At 38.7% G+C, this 13,458-nt stretch overlaps 1 protein-coding gene across 3 annotated transcripts in view; it reads left to right on the plus strand.

The window, feature by feature from the left end:
- Nucleotides 1-10,418, plus strand: part of ehmt1b (euchromatic histone-lysine N-methyltransferase 1b) — a 63,553-nt gene extending 53,135 nt beyond the window's left edge. For 2 of the 3 annotated variants that reach the window (XM_038287616.1, XM_038287615.1), the window contains exons 18-26: nt 646-800; nt 914-1,084; nt 1,268-1,412; nt 1,508-1,585; nt 4,294-4,409; nt 4,500-4,586; nt 7,166-7,244; nt 7,443-7,618; nt 9,256-9,436. In XM_038287616.1, coding sequence (XP_038143544.1) covers nt 646-800; nt 914-1,084; nt 1,268-1,412; nt 1,508-1,585; nt 4,294-4,409; nt 4,500-4,586; nt 7,166-7,244; nt 7,443-7,618; nt 9,256-9,436 — 1,188 coding nt within the window. Of the gene's footprint in view, nt 1-645; nt 801-913; nt 1,085-1,267; nt 1,413-1,507; nt 1,586-4,293; nt 4,410-4,499; nt 4,587-7,165; nt 7,245-7,442; nt 7,619-9,255 lie in introns of all 3 variants that reach the window. The other variant, XM_038287614.1, reaches the window with a different exon arrangement.
- Nucleotides 10,419-13,458: the final 3,040 nt, after the last annotated feature.

Here is a 13,458-nt window from a genome sequence, read left to right on the forward strand (position 1 = left end):
CTAAAGAGGCAGTGTTGTAGTACTCGAGATCGGTCTTGGTCTCGAGTACATTTTTTGATGGTCTCGTCTCGGACTTGACCGGATTTGGTCTCGGTCTTGTCTCGGGCGCTGAGGACTCGGCATTTTATTTTAAGACCGGTCAAGACCACAACTGTGGAAATAACGCTAATCATCAGAATATTATCAGTTTCTTTAAGATCCTTCTTTTTATTGGATGCTTGGATTCAAATCCAGTCCAGTTCTGTGTCTTAAATATCTAGGTGTTTTTATGTGAATGTGGGTCTTTTAGATCAATTTTTGTGATTTTGATCATGTTTCACATTTTATTGTCACATACTGGCGCTGGTCTTGGTCTCGACTCGGTCTCGACTTCCCTCGGTCTTGGTCTTGGTCTTGACTTGGTCTCGGACCCTAAAAGTCTTGTCTCGGTCTCAATACACTCTGGTTTTGGTCTTGTCTTGGTCTCGGGTTAGGTGGTCTTGACCACAGCACTGACCACTGGTTCAAAGTGATCTGATATCAGATCCAAAAAACATGTTGCTTTTAGACCTGTAATTACAAACTTTGTAATTACTAGTCCATCTAGTGTCCCCTCATTGCTTTAATGAGGATTTTTTAAATTTTCTTTGTTGTGTGTGTGTCCAGGAGAAAAATATTTGCCTTCACTGGGCAGCATTCTCTGGCAGCGTTGAGATCTCTGAGCTGCTCCTGAACGCCCACTGTGATCTTCACGCTGTCAACATCCATGGAGACTCTCCTCTGCACATCGCTGCCCGGGAAAACCGCCTGGATTGTGTCAAGTAAATAACTACAGCTTCACAGGATACAAGGATACTTCACTTTACATTGTAAAGATGTTACAGAACAGGACGGTTGTTTGATACCCTTTAAAATCAGTGTTTTTTCTCCTCAGACTGTTCTTGTCTCGTGGAGCTAATGTGTTTCTGAAGAACCGTGAGGGTGAAACTCCTCCAGACTGCTGCAGCCACAACTCCAAGGCCTGGGGAGCCTTGCAGGCCAACAAGAGGGAGAGGGACGCCAAAAACGGCAGGCTCAGACGGAATGAGGAGAAACTCCTTCACAGGTTGGGATCATGATGCAGTTCACTCAGCAGGAAAGAAAAAACTGACTTTTAGAACAATAATCACATTTTAGGGGAAAAAAAAGCTGAAACCCAGCTATAAACATTTAGAATTTCGCTTTTTATGTGTTTTACAGTTAACTTTGTTTGAAATGCTTCCTCCTCTGTGTGTGTGTCTGTCCACAGTGACATATCTTTAGGCCAAGAGCAGGTTTCCATTCCTTGTGTCAACACTGTGGACAGGGAACCCCTTCCAGATGACTATAAATACATCACAGAAAACTGCGTCACCTCCCCCCTGAATATCGACCGGAACATCACACACCTGCAGGTGAGTTTAAAGTCATCTGATCACGTTTTTTAAAGTACAGCTGAGATAAAAAACTAATTTCCTCTCTTCATTTGCCTTCCATCTGCGGTTAACAGTACTGCATTTGTAAGGAAGACTGTTCCACGAGTATTTGCATGTGTGGACAGCTCAGTCTGCGCCGCTGGTACGACAAGGTGAGGACAAGCATGCTCATTATACTGGAAAGACTCGCATTTATTTGCATTTTTCCTCCAAGCAGCCAAACCTTCCTGTAATTCCTCGAAGTGGTTCGGATCATTAGCTTCATGCTTTCTGAAGAGATTTTAAACCTTTTTCTTTAGAGTTTGGTTCCATGTGGCTTCAGCACACATAACTCCAAACTGAGGCCCTGCAACAATCTGCATTGTCATCATCCGTGTTTTCAGTGGCAATCTGAGCAAAAAGAAATTAGAAATTTAAACAGTTAAAGAGTGTTACTGGAATTAAAAAACAATCACAATCTAAAGAATTATCCTCAAAGATCATTAATCTGTCTTAAAAGTAATTCAAGGAGATAAAAATGTATAACTGCAAAACACCTGCTGTATGTTTTGTTTGTGCATCATGTCGGACCTTATAGTGCAATCAGAAATTATGGGCTAAACTAATCTGCCAGATTTAGTTTCCGACCAATTGGTTTATTCAAAGTACGCCTTTAGTCCAACTCAAAGTTAAACTGAACACATTTACTACCACAAAATAAGCGCCCTCTGTGATCTCCAGCTGTGGGAGCTAGAGTAACCCGTAGTCTTTATTCATATTTCATAGTTTGATGCTGACAGCTCTGCAGAAGCGATCACAGCTTGCATGTAGTGCCTGTAATCTCCCAGATTAAAGGCGCATTCAGTTTTACTGAATAGTTGACCTTCAGCGTCCAGTTGCAGTTCAGATTTCCCAACTCCAGTGTCTGGCTCTCGTGATGCTTGATGCGCTCTGCTCTCTATGCTGGAAATGATGCCAGATTCAGACCCTCTGATGTTCAAATCATGCCGCAACACTTAAAGGTATTGGGGAGGATTTTTGCAAACATTTTATAAGAGCACTCCACTTTGAAAAACAACAAGAGCATGCACGAACCCATTTCCTCCCGTGCACGCTCTGTTAAACAAAAATTGCTGTTCTCATAGCTCATACAAGCTTACTGTGTCAGAACGTCCGCCCTAACCCCTAAATCCCTCAATCACTATATAAAGCGGGGACTATGTAGTGGATTTTATAACAAACTCATTTTACTGACCTTTTGGATAGATGATCACTACTTTTTGCTCCATTGGTCACGTAACTCCTCCTCCACTGAGCCGTGTCTGCGCCATCTTTGTTATTAGTCGCCACTTTTACCCATGGCAACAGAGGGCCGCTTTGTCAGCAAATCCAATAATGCTTTGCGAGGAGAGCTGTCTGTGCAAAGCATTCTGGGATTTATCTACCTCTTCTGAGGCCTTTCTTTTCTTCTGATACACTTCATAGAAACATTTTTCTCTTTCGACCCTCGGCCATTTAAAAAAAAAGAGGTGAGAAAGGTGAGCTTCAATGATTGTCTGAAATCATAGCTCACCACAGATATACAGCTAAAAGTAGGCATGTGCAGAAAAAGATGGGTAACAGGACGAGAACGTAGGACGGCCTTACGTAAACATATCACCAGAGTGATTTTTTGTATTTGATAATAAAGTTGGACATTTGTAATAAAATGTTCCTTAATTATGAAGTTTTTTCATTATCAACTATTAGTAACTATTTAATACACATATATAATGTGACAATGTTCCACCCTTTTGGGGTCTGTGCCCCTATCTGGCAACCCCCAGCAAAAAATCTTAACCCCGCCCCTCTCAAAGAGATACGGAAGAGGATTAGGGCCATTCAAAATGATAAAAATAATAGGCTATTCAATTCTGACTTTATTCTCAGAATTCTGAGGAAAAAGTCAGAAATTCTGAGGGAAAAAATTCAGAATTGAATAGTCTTTTTTTTTCTTTCTTTTGAATGGCCCTAATCCTCTTCCGTAAAGAGAGAACGGAATAATGGCGAAACGATTAGGTTAGAGAAAAATTGATTCAGAATACAGGGCATTTAACCTGAATTGGACAAACGATTATTTTTTTGTTCAATGCAAAGAAAAGGCCGTCTGTCTCATCTGTCAAGAGGCGGTGGCGGTATTCAAAGAATATAACCTGTAGAGACACTATGAATCCCGTCATAAAGACATATATCCCGTCATAAATTTAGGCACTCTTGCAATCGTCACAATTTTTCTGTTACAAACTGACCCTGGCCCCCCATCAGGGAAGGGAAAAGTTATGTGGCCCTCACAGGAAAAAGTTTGGGGATCCCTGCTCTATACCTTTAAAGCTGTCTCTCATAATCTTTGCATGTAAACCAGATGCCCTGATGCTTACAACGGGTCTGTTGTGAACACACCACAGTCTTTGCAACAATGTGCCTTTGATGGTACGTATGGAAACACCTCTAGGCATAGAAGTTGAAATATTTACAGACCTTTTAGGTCTGAATATTGGCACCACTCAATGTTAGCAGTTCAACTTTAAACCCGTTATGCTCCTCCTTAACCCATTGACCATGAATGGTTCCTATCTAGAATAACGACCACTTCCAGATCACAGCTCTGACTTCAGAAGTATATATCAAATGCCACATTAGGTCTAAATATTTTTTAATGCTGTCCTGATTGCACAAGGAGGGAAAGTAAGCAATGGTCTAAAGAAATACTTAAAAAATGTTCTTTAAAAAATCCTGAAGACCACCTCGAAATATAAAAAGAAAGCATGGCTGCTTGGCAGGAAAAAGTCCTGCGCATTGCACATCCTGACCTCTATCTTCTCCTGTGTTTATGGATGAGTAGAGGGGCTGCCTTCTGCCTGAGTTCTGCTGTGAGGAGCCTCCTCTCATCTTTGAGTGTAACCATGCTTGTTCCTGCTGGAGGACCTGCAAGAACCGCGTCGTACAAAACGGACTCAGGTAACTCGAAAAGAAGCATAGATAGTTTTTTTTTTTTTTTAAGAGAGCGAGACGGAAACCTTTATGCTTAAAATGTTTTCACTCCTTTAGAACCAGACTGCAGGTGTTCAGAACCAGTAAAAAAGGCTGGGGTGTTCGGGCTCTGCAGGACATACCACAGGGGAGCTTTGTTTGCGAGTAAGTTTAACACAGTACAGCCAGACTTTAAGTGCTGAAAGCTAACCTGTTATCCATCCAGGTGATTTCTACGGAAGAGGATTAGGGCCACTGAAAAAAAAAAAAGTTAACTGGTTTTTTTTTATTTTATTTTAGTATAGTATATTCTGACTTTTTTATTGTCAGAATTCAGTCAGAATTCTGAAAAAAAAAGTCAGAATTCTGAGATTAAAGTCAGAATTCTAAGAAAAAAGTCAGAATTCTGAGAAAAAAGTCAGAATTCTGAGATTAAAGTCAGAATTGTTAAACTGAAATAAAATTTAAAAATCAGTTAACTTTTTTTTTTCAGTGGCCCTAATCCTCTTCCGTAGATTTCCCATTATTTCAGAAACAGATCATGTGAAAGTTTAACAAACCAGTTGCTGTTTAGCTGTTCACAAATTGAAAACTTGACAAACGCATCGCTGCAATGACACAAACAGCCCATTAGGTGGTGTGATGTGCTGACAAGCTGTGGATACAACTGTCCCCCTCAAATGAAGTGTTGCATCTAATCAGGAACTGCTTGCTATTTTTGTGTTTTTGTTGCACTTTGAGTGAATTAATGGAAGAATCTGGGAATAAGGAGAGCTTTCATCATTAAAGCAGTTTCTGTTCCAGCCCAGAAAAAATGTCTACTGCTACAGAAGAACTGCTTCCTAAGCGCAGGGAAGAATCACCTGATTTGGGAGAAGATAAACCACAACAGCTTAATTAATCTTCCAATTAACTTAGAATCCTGCATTAGATAGGATTCCTGGGAGGATAAAAATCCAGCCCAAAGGAAGCAAATCACCAAAAGTGAAATTTAGAGGAAGAAACATGTGAAAGAACCCAAACAGTTGTTCAGGCTGAAGTGAAGTTAGTTTTTATTATAATATAAAACCACACTAATGCAGCCAACAAGATTACCTTTTCCTGACATTTTGAGGAAATTAAAAACCAAAACATATATATACAGACAGATGTGTTTTAAGAGATTCTGGAAGAGTAATCCAGGTCCTCATATTACGTTTCTAAGGTTTATCCCACCAGTTATAAGAGGAACATAGAACAACATGCGCTATATTGCCAAAGGCATTTGCTCACCCATCCAAATTACTGGAATCAGGTGTTCCGGTTACTTTCATGGCCCGCAGGTGTGTAAAATCAATCCATGCATAACTAAGTGCAATGCAAAGTGTCGAATGCAGATGTGTAAAACCGCCGCCACAAAACTCCAGAGCAGTGGAGACGCCTTCTCTGAAGGGACGAATCGTTCTTCTCCATCTGGAAATCTGACGGTCGAGTCTTGTGGGAGAACGGTGTCTCTGACTACATTGTGCTAAGTCTAGAGTTTGGGGGAGCGGGGCTTTTCCCCTTGTTTCCAGTCAAAGGAACTCTGAATGCTTCATCATACCAAGACATTTTAGACAATCGCATTCTCCCAAATTTGTGGGAGCACAAAGACGCTGATGGCAGAGTCTGGTGTGGATGAACTTGACTGGCCTACACAGAGTCCTGACCTCAGTGGGATAGAACATATTAGGGAGGAATTAGAGTGGAGACTTGGAGCCAGGACTTGTTCAGCATCAGTGTGTCCGACTTCACAAACGCGATTCTGGAAGAATGATCAAATATTCCCATAAACAGGCCTAAACCTTTTGGACATCTGTCCCAGAAGAGTTGAAGCTGTGCTGTTTTGTGTTGGCCTAGTGGTTAGAGCAGTGAGCTTGTGCTCTTGAGAAGGTTGCAAATACCCGGTTTGATCCCCACAGCCTGCACTCCCCATCTCTGAGCAACACCCTTAACCCCGCACAATGGCAGCCCACTGCTCCCCAAGGGCATTGCTTAAATGCAGAGAGTGGATTTCCCCATTGTGGGACGATAAAGGGATTTACATTACATTTATTCATCAGGAGTGGGATGTCTATGGAGGACCAACTCTGCCATATTTGAAAATAAATACAGAAATAAATAAATGCTCAATAAATAAATAAATAAGCATACAATTAATTGCCACCAAAAATACAATAAACAAATAAATGTAAGTAGAAATGAAATTATACAGTGTAAAAAGGGCAGACAGAAATAAATAAGGCGAAGAAATAACTAGGGTAAAAAAAACTGTCATATTAAATGAACTTCGTCCATTTAATATGATGTTGTTAAAAACGCCCAGCACTAAATCAGGCCTTAACAAGAACATCAGCAAAAACTGGAATAGGTCATCAAATTAGTTTTTTTACATAGTCTTCAAAAGAATAAACATGTTAACCAATTTACACTTTTCATTTGTTGATATTATTTTAACTACTCAATTTAAATCTTTAACACTCTAATATCTGTGTCTGAACTACTGTCTTTAAATTCACCTTTGCTTCAGTACTTTTTAAAGCTTTCCTCCAATAAAAGCAGAATATTCGATTTAAAGAACAGCAGCTTTACCTGGTTGGTTGAATTAAAAGGATGACATCAGCTTCCTTTTGTATTTTTTTCTAATTAATTTCAAGGTGATAAAATCTTAAAGAAAAGGAGAAAGAAATGAACAGCCTCTTGACTGGTCCTCTGATTTCTGACAGGTACGTTGGTGAGATTATCTCAGAGGGTGAAGCAGATATGAGACAAAACGATGCTTACCTGTTCAGTCTGGATGATAAGGTAGGGTACTGATCCTCTTTGACGAAAGTGTATCTGTAAAACCTTCTCTTTAGAGTTATGCGCTCTTTCATGTCGCTCTCTGTTGGTTGAAACCTAACAAAGTCTTTAGAAAATACCATTAAATACATACAGAAAGAGCAGAGTCTTTAGCTGTGTATTTTTTATCTCTCTTCAAGCCTTTCTGTATTTTTCCTTCAGCCTGAGGATCAGTACTGCATCGATGCCCGTTTCTATGGAAACATCAGCCGCTTCCTGAACCACATGTGTGAGCCCAACCTGTTCGCCTGCCGAGTCTTCACAACACACCAGGACCTTCGGTTCCCACACATCGCCTTCTTTGCCAGTGAAAACATCAAGGCTGGAGAAGAGCTCGGGTAATCTGCTTTTCTTCCTCTTAGAGGAGAACGTGGAAAATACCAGAGGGAGCATACCTTTGATTTATTTTAAAAGTGAACAATGTTAGAAACTAGTTGGTAATTGACATCCACAGAAATGAAAATCTATCCTCAGATTTATATTTATATATATATATATTAGGGATGGAACGGTTTATGAAAACCGTCCGAACCGTTCGGTTCGACTGTCTCGGTTCGGTTCGTGTGTGTTGCGTTCGGTTCATGCGCTGCTCCTTTTTCACATAGGCGAAGCGTTTACACTCCAGAGCAGAAGATGGCAGTACTGCGACCAAAGCCAACTACCAGTAGTAAAGCAGAAGAAGAAGAAGCGAAGCAGCGTAGTCGGGTGTAGCAGAATAAAATCAGTTGTTGTGGAGAATTGTGTGGGTATGGCGAGTGGGAAAGAACAGGAGTTGGAAGATGCGCCAGCAGCACTTTATAGGTCTGCTGTATGGGACCACTTTGCATTTAGAGTGACCTACGATGACGGCGGAAAGAAAGTTGTGGATAAACGTGCAACAGTGTGCGAGCATTGTGCAACACGTTTTGTTTATGCTAACAGCAACACGACCAACATGTCAGGCTAACAATCAACATATACCAAACCGAAAACCGTGAGCCGAGCCGTAGATTCCACCCCTTTATATATATTTTTATATATATATATATATATATATATATATATATATATATATATATATATGAGGGTTATAGCACCATTCCAAACAAAATAATACAAACCTGCTGTTAGCATAAAGCACAATGGTAGGGTGGAAAATGGAAGACATAAGCAATGTATGAGTTTATAGAAACTGTCCTCTTAATTTTGGAAAATATTCAACGCAATCTTTTTGAATGTAAAAAAAACAAACAGGTACTCTGTGTTTTAATAAGGTGAATAACATAAAGCCCATGCCCGGCTGGAATAAAGTTAGAGTTATGAAGTATTTTTCCAATTGGTAATCAAAAGCTTTCAGTTTGTCTGTGAGGTTGATGTTAACACGATGCAAGAACTAATGGGAAATGTTTTTCTTTGGATCATCTTCATTCTTTTAATGCCGCCGCTGACATAAGTCATATCTTCGCCTACACTGCAAAAAATTTAAATCTAAATAAGTAATTTGTTCCTAAACTAAGTAAATTTTTTCTTGAATTGAGGAGGTAAGTGAGACACTTTGCCAATGGAACAAGACAATTTACATTTAAAATAAGAAAAAGCAATTGCATTGTCTTATTTTAAGTGCATTTTATCTAATTATCTTATTCTAAGAGTAAAAATACTCATTCTATTGGCAAATCATCCCATTTACCTGCTAAAATTAAGGTAAAATACACTTGATTTAAGGAATTTTTACTTATTTCTAGATTGTTTTTGCAGTGTACTTCATGCTTCCAAGTGATTTCTTGATTCAACTCTCATGGTTTAGTGGTGTTTTCCCCTATTATATGAATGCCATGTTTTGATGTTTGTGTTGTTTTTCTTTAGGTCATCCTTCCCTAAATTTAAAGTTTCTCGTCAGAAACATTTTATTAAAGAAAAAGTACAAACCGGATAAATCTGCTGAAGAGGGCGGTAACTTTAAGCACCTCTTGATCTCGCCTCTCCTTTTTCCCAGGTTTAACTACGGCGACCACTTCTGGGAGGTCAAAGGCAAGCTGTTGAGCTGCGAATGCGGCTCCTCGAAGTGTAAGTACTCATCGGTTGCCAGGGCGTCACTGCAGGCCGACAGCACACCAGAGGACCAGCAGCAGCCCAGCGCGTTGCCCGACACTAGCTCGTCCAGCGGCGCCTCCTAAAAATGGACCTGACACTGAGTCTGGTTTCACAGGGACGAAGACGAGACGGGTCCTCCCGGCTCACGTTGAACTTTTCTGAGTGAAATCGTACTGTATCTCCTCTTTCCATCATTACCAAGGACCATTCTTCTAAAAACTGTAAAACTTTCTGATCCAGATGCACAATCGAACCCTGGAACTGCTTCTCTTCGTGTGTCATGTGAAAAAGATGAGGGACGCGGGGGACAAAAAAACACTCTGTTGCATCCACACCTTTGCTGGAAGGAAAACTGTCCTTTCTTTTTTTTGCTATAAGTCAACAATGTTGTGAATGATACATTTTTATTTTTTTGGTTTTGCTTCTTGGAACAGCATCCTGAGCACACAGCGAGGTGTTAGGACCATGAACCATTCCAGCAGCGGTCAGACGATTATTACTGAACATTTGAATGCGTTTTATTTTCATTTCTTCTTTCTTGCCATGTTGGAAACAGATCAAAAGAGATGCTCCATACGTTTTGATTGTCATAAAGGTGACAAACCATTTTGCAAAGAAATCAGTTGTCATTTTAAACAAACATGTCAGAATATTTGCCACAGCCTTTGAGTGATCCTTTAAGGAGGGAAATAAAAACACAGGAAAATGGTGCTGACAGAGGTTTTTACTTTTGTTCTCATTGTTATTACCCAAGTGAACATAGTTTGTAAAATAAAATGTTTTTACTTTTTTTATGTTTAATTTTATCCCGTTTTCTAATACAGATTTTAATTTCCAATCATTTTTTTTTTCATTGGCTCACAAAAGTCAAATCCATTTTTTTTTATTTTTTTTTTACAGTTCAGAAAGCAGTGGCTGTTGTGTGAAGTCTTGAAAAAATTTATTAAATTGGAAAAAAAGTGGGATAAAATTGCACTTCCATTAACCTCTGTTACGTATTTCTGGATGATGAACCATCCGTCTGACTGGTTGTATCTTTTTCAATAAATTTATTAATGCATTGATTGTGCGGCTTCTTCAATGACCCTCTGAGTTTAATCTAAACTGGCTCAGGACTTTATGTTCTATTCAAACTTCACAAACTAATTCAGAAAGATGTTTAAAGATTAAAAACAGGGTTCATACTAAGCGTGGAAAGGTCTTGAATTATCAAGCATTTTCCAGGTCTGGGAAATGATGGAAAAATAAGCGTTTCCTCTGTCCCAACTGTTTAAACGTGGCAACCTTCCTTTCTTCTGTCCTTTACCTTATTTATACTCCTTCCACCTTTCCTTCATGACATTTTACATTTCCTTGCACTTTGTCCTTCGCTGCTCTTCAGTGTGTCCTTCGTTCACTCATTTGTGTCCTATCTCCTTTCCTTTATCCTTCCTCTTTGTCTCCCTGATGTAATTACATCTTTCCTTATTTCTTCATTTTTCTTTTTCAGTGTCCTTTCCTTGGTTTCCTTTGTTTTTTTTTTTACAGATTTTTTTCTTTAATGACTTCCTTCCTTCCTTCCTTCCTTCCTTCCTTCCTTGTGTTCTTGTTAATGGCTCTCTTAATTATCATTATGTTTACCTTGTATGCTTCACTTCTTTTCTTCCTTGTTTCCTTATCGTTATACAATCCTTTTTTCCCTCCCTCATCTTTCCCTTGTGTTCTATCCTCCTTCCCTCTGTGCTTATCTAATTTCCTGACATAAAAGAAATTCTAGGAACCTTGCTGATATTGCATTTAAATGACAGTACCTCATCAAAAATAACACCAAGGTTTTGATCTGAGATCAATTTAATCCCATCAAAATGAAGTGACTGATTAATCAGCTTCTTTTTCAAAGACTGGTCCGAAGACTTTAACTCAGGCATCCCCAACCTCTGTCCTTGAAGCCCGCTGTCCTGCAGGTTTTAGACGTTTCCCTGCTTCAGCACAGCTGATTATAATGATTGCAGTAGATCGAAAGCCTGTTAATCAGCTTTCAATTAAAATCAGCTGTGCTGGAGCAGGGAAACCTCTAAAACCTGCAGGACAGCGGGCCTCGAGGACCGAGGTTGGGGATGCCTACTTTAACTTGTATTTTGTCTCCATTCAGAAACTGAAAGTTAAGTCATCCATGTTTTTATGTCTTAAAGAAGTGCTGTAGTTGATGTGTGTTAGCTTCATCTGGATTTATAGACTAATATTGCTGAATATTACAGGGTTTCTGTGGGCCATTAAAAATCATTAAATGTCATTAAATTATTTTTTTAAATGAAGGCCTTAATTGGCATTAAAATTCATTATTGTAAATGTGTTTATTGTGGCATTTAAAATGCGTTCTTTCAGAAAAATTGTTAATAAAAAGAATTTCGTCAAACATTATATCACCATATATTTGTGTTGAACTGCTTCATGTTGATTGCATAGCCGTATGTTCAGAAAAAGCTAGAGAATGGGGTGAAAAATGCCAATTTCAACAAAAGTGGCTGGAAAATGAGGATTTCAAAACATGGCTGCAGCCTGTCGACGGGTCCTGTTGGTGGCATTAAAATAATTTCTAAAAGCATTGAAAAGCATTAAGTTAGAGTTATTTATTCCTGTATAAACCCTGTATTATCAACACAGTGGAAATCAATCCCATGCTGTCTAATAATTCTACCAATTGGGAGCATATATATAGTAAAGAGAATTGGCCCCAAGCACTGATCCCTGTGGTACTCCACAGGTAGCCCTGGATGGAGGAGGATTTATCATTAATGTGAATGTTGTGTGAAAAAAAGTTTTCAACTGTTTAGTCCAGTCAAATAAAGGAGATCGATGGATTTACTCAGTTGGCACTTTATTTACTTTGCAAACTAAAGGAGAACAAGACATTCACATTCACAGCATGATGTCCTGCCAAGTTCTAACCTAGACAAAGTTGTTCTCTTACTTTTAAGACAGAGTCAAAACAATAACAGACACTTTGGTTAAACAGTTACCTTGAAAAAGTATGTGGTTTTGTTATGGGAAAAAGGTTTGTCTTGTCTATAACCATCTTCCACTCAGACATTTTTTAGCCTTGCAAGTGAGACAAACTAGCTGAGAAAAAAACATTTTTAGAGGATACATAGCATACATCAATATACTGAGAAGGGAAGAACAAAAATAAAATTTTCCGACAACAGAACAAACTGAAATCTGTCAGAAAAATAAAATTTAAGCCAGCCTAGTGCTGTTCAAGTCTATGTATAAATGTATCACTTAGATCTAACAGGATGAGCACAGATACAAGTCGATTATCTGAGGCCATGAGAATCATTAGTGGCTTTCACCAGAGCTGTTTCAGTGCTATGATGAGCTCTAAAGCCAGACTGAAACTCTTCAAAAAGTTAATTATGGTAGAAGTGGTCGCTTGTTTTCCAACTACTTTCTCAAGAATTTTAGATAACAATGGAAGATTGGATATAGGTCTATAATTCAACAAGTCATCTTGGTCAAGAGGTTTTTTCTTAATTAAAGGTTTAATTACAGCAACCTTAAAAGTCTTAGCTACATATCCCTGTAACAGAGATAGATTAATCACATCTAAAATAAAGGAGAAGATCAAAGGGAATACCTCCTTAAATAACCTGTTGGGACTGGATCTAACATACAAGTTGAAGGCTTAGACGAAGACAATAGTTTAGCTATATCTGAAAGTTCAGTTAGAACAAAACAGTCTAAATGCAGTTCAGATTTTATATTTACCTCAGATGCTGCCTCAAGTTTCGGAGATAAACCAATCACATTTAGAAGGCTCTCAATGATCTTACAACAACCCTTTCATAATTTTACTCAAGGTGATATAGAGGGAATTTAGTTCCATTATTGTTACAAAGAACGTAATTTGTAAATGGAAATTTGTAAAGAAAAAAATGCAATCTAGAAATGAAACTTTGAGAAAAGATTGAATCAAAAGGGTTTTTCAAAATTTTTTCAAAATGTATTTTTCATATATCTATTTTACAGATTGAGTTTTATGAATTAAATTCGGATTGTGTTTTACAGAGCAGATACTCTCCACTTCTAAGGGCTGTTTTTTTTTAAATGAGCAGCAAAGAGGCAT

This window comes from Cyprinodon tularosa, unplaced genomic scaffold, assembly GCF_016077235.1.
Source record: "Cyprinodon tularosa strain WSP-4 unplaced genomic scaffold, ASM1607723v1 ctg241, whole genome shotgun sequence".
NCBI lineage: Eukaryota > Metazoa > Chordata > Actinopteri > Cyprinodontiformes > Cyprinodontidae > Cyprinodon > Cyprinodon tularosa.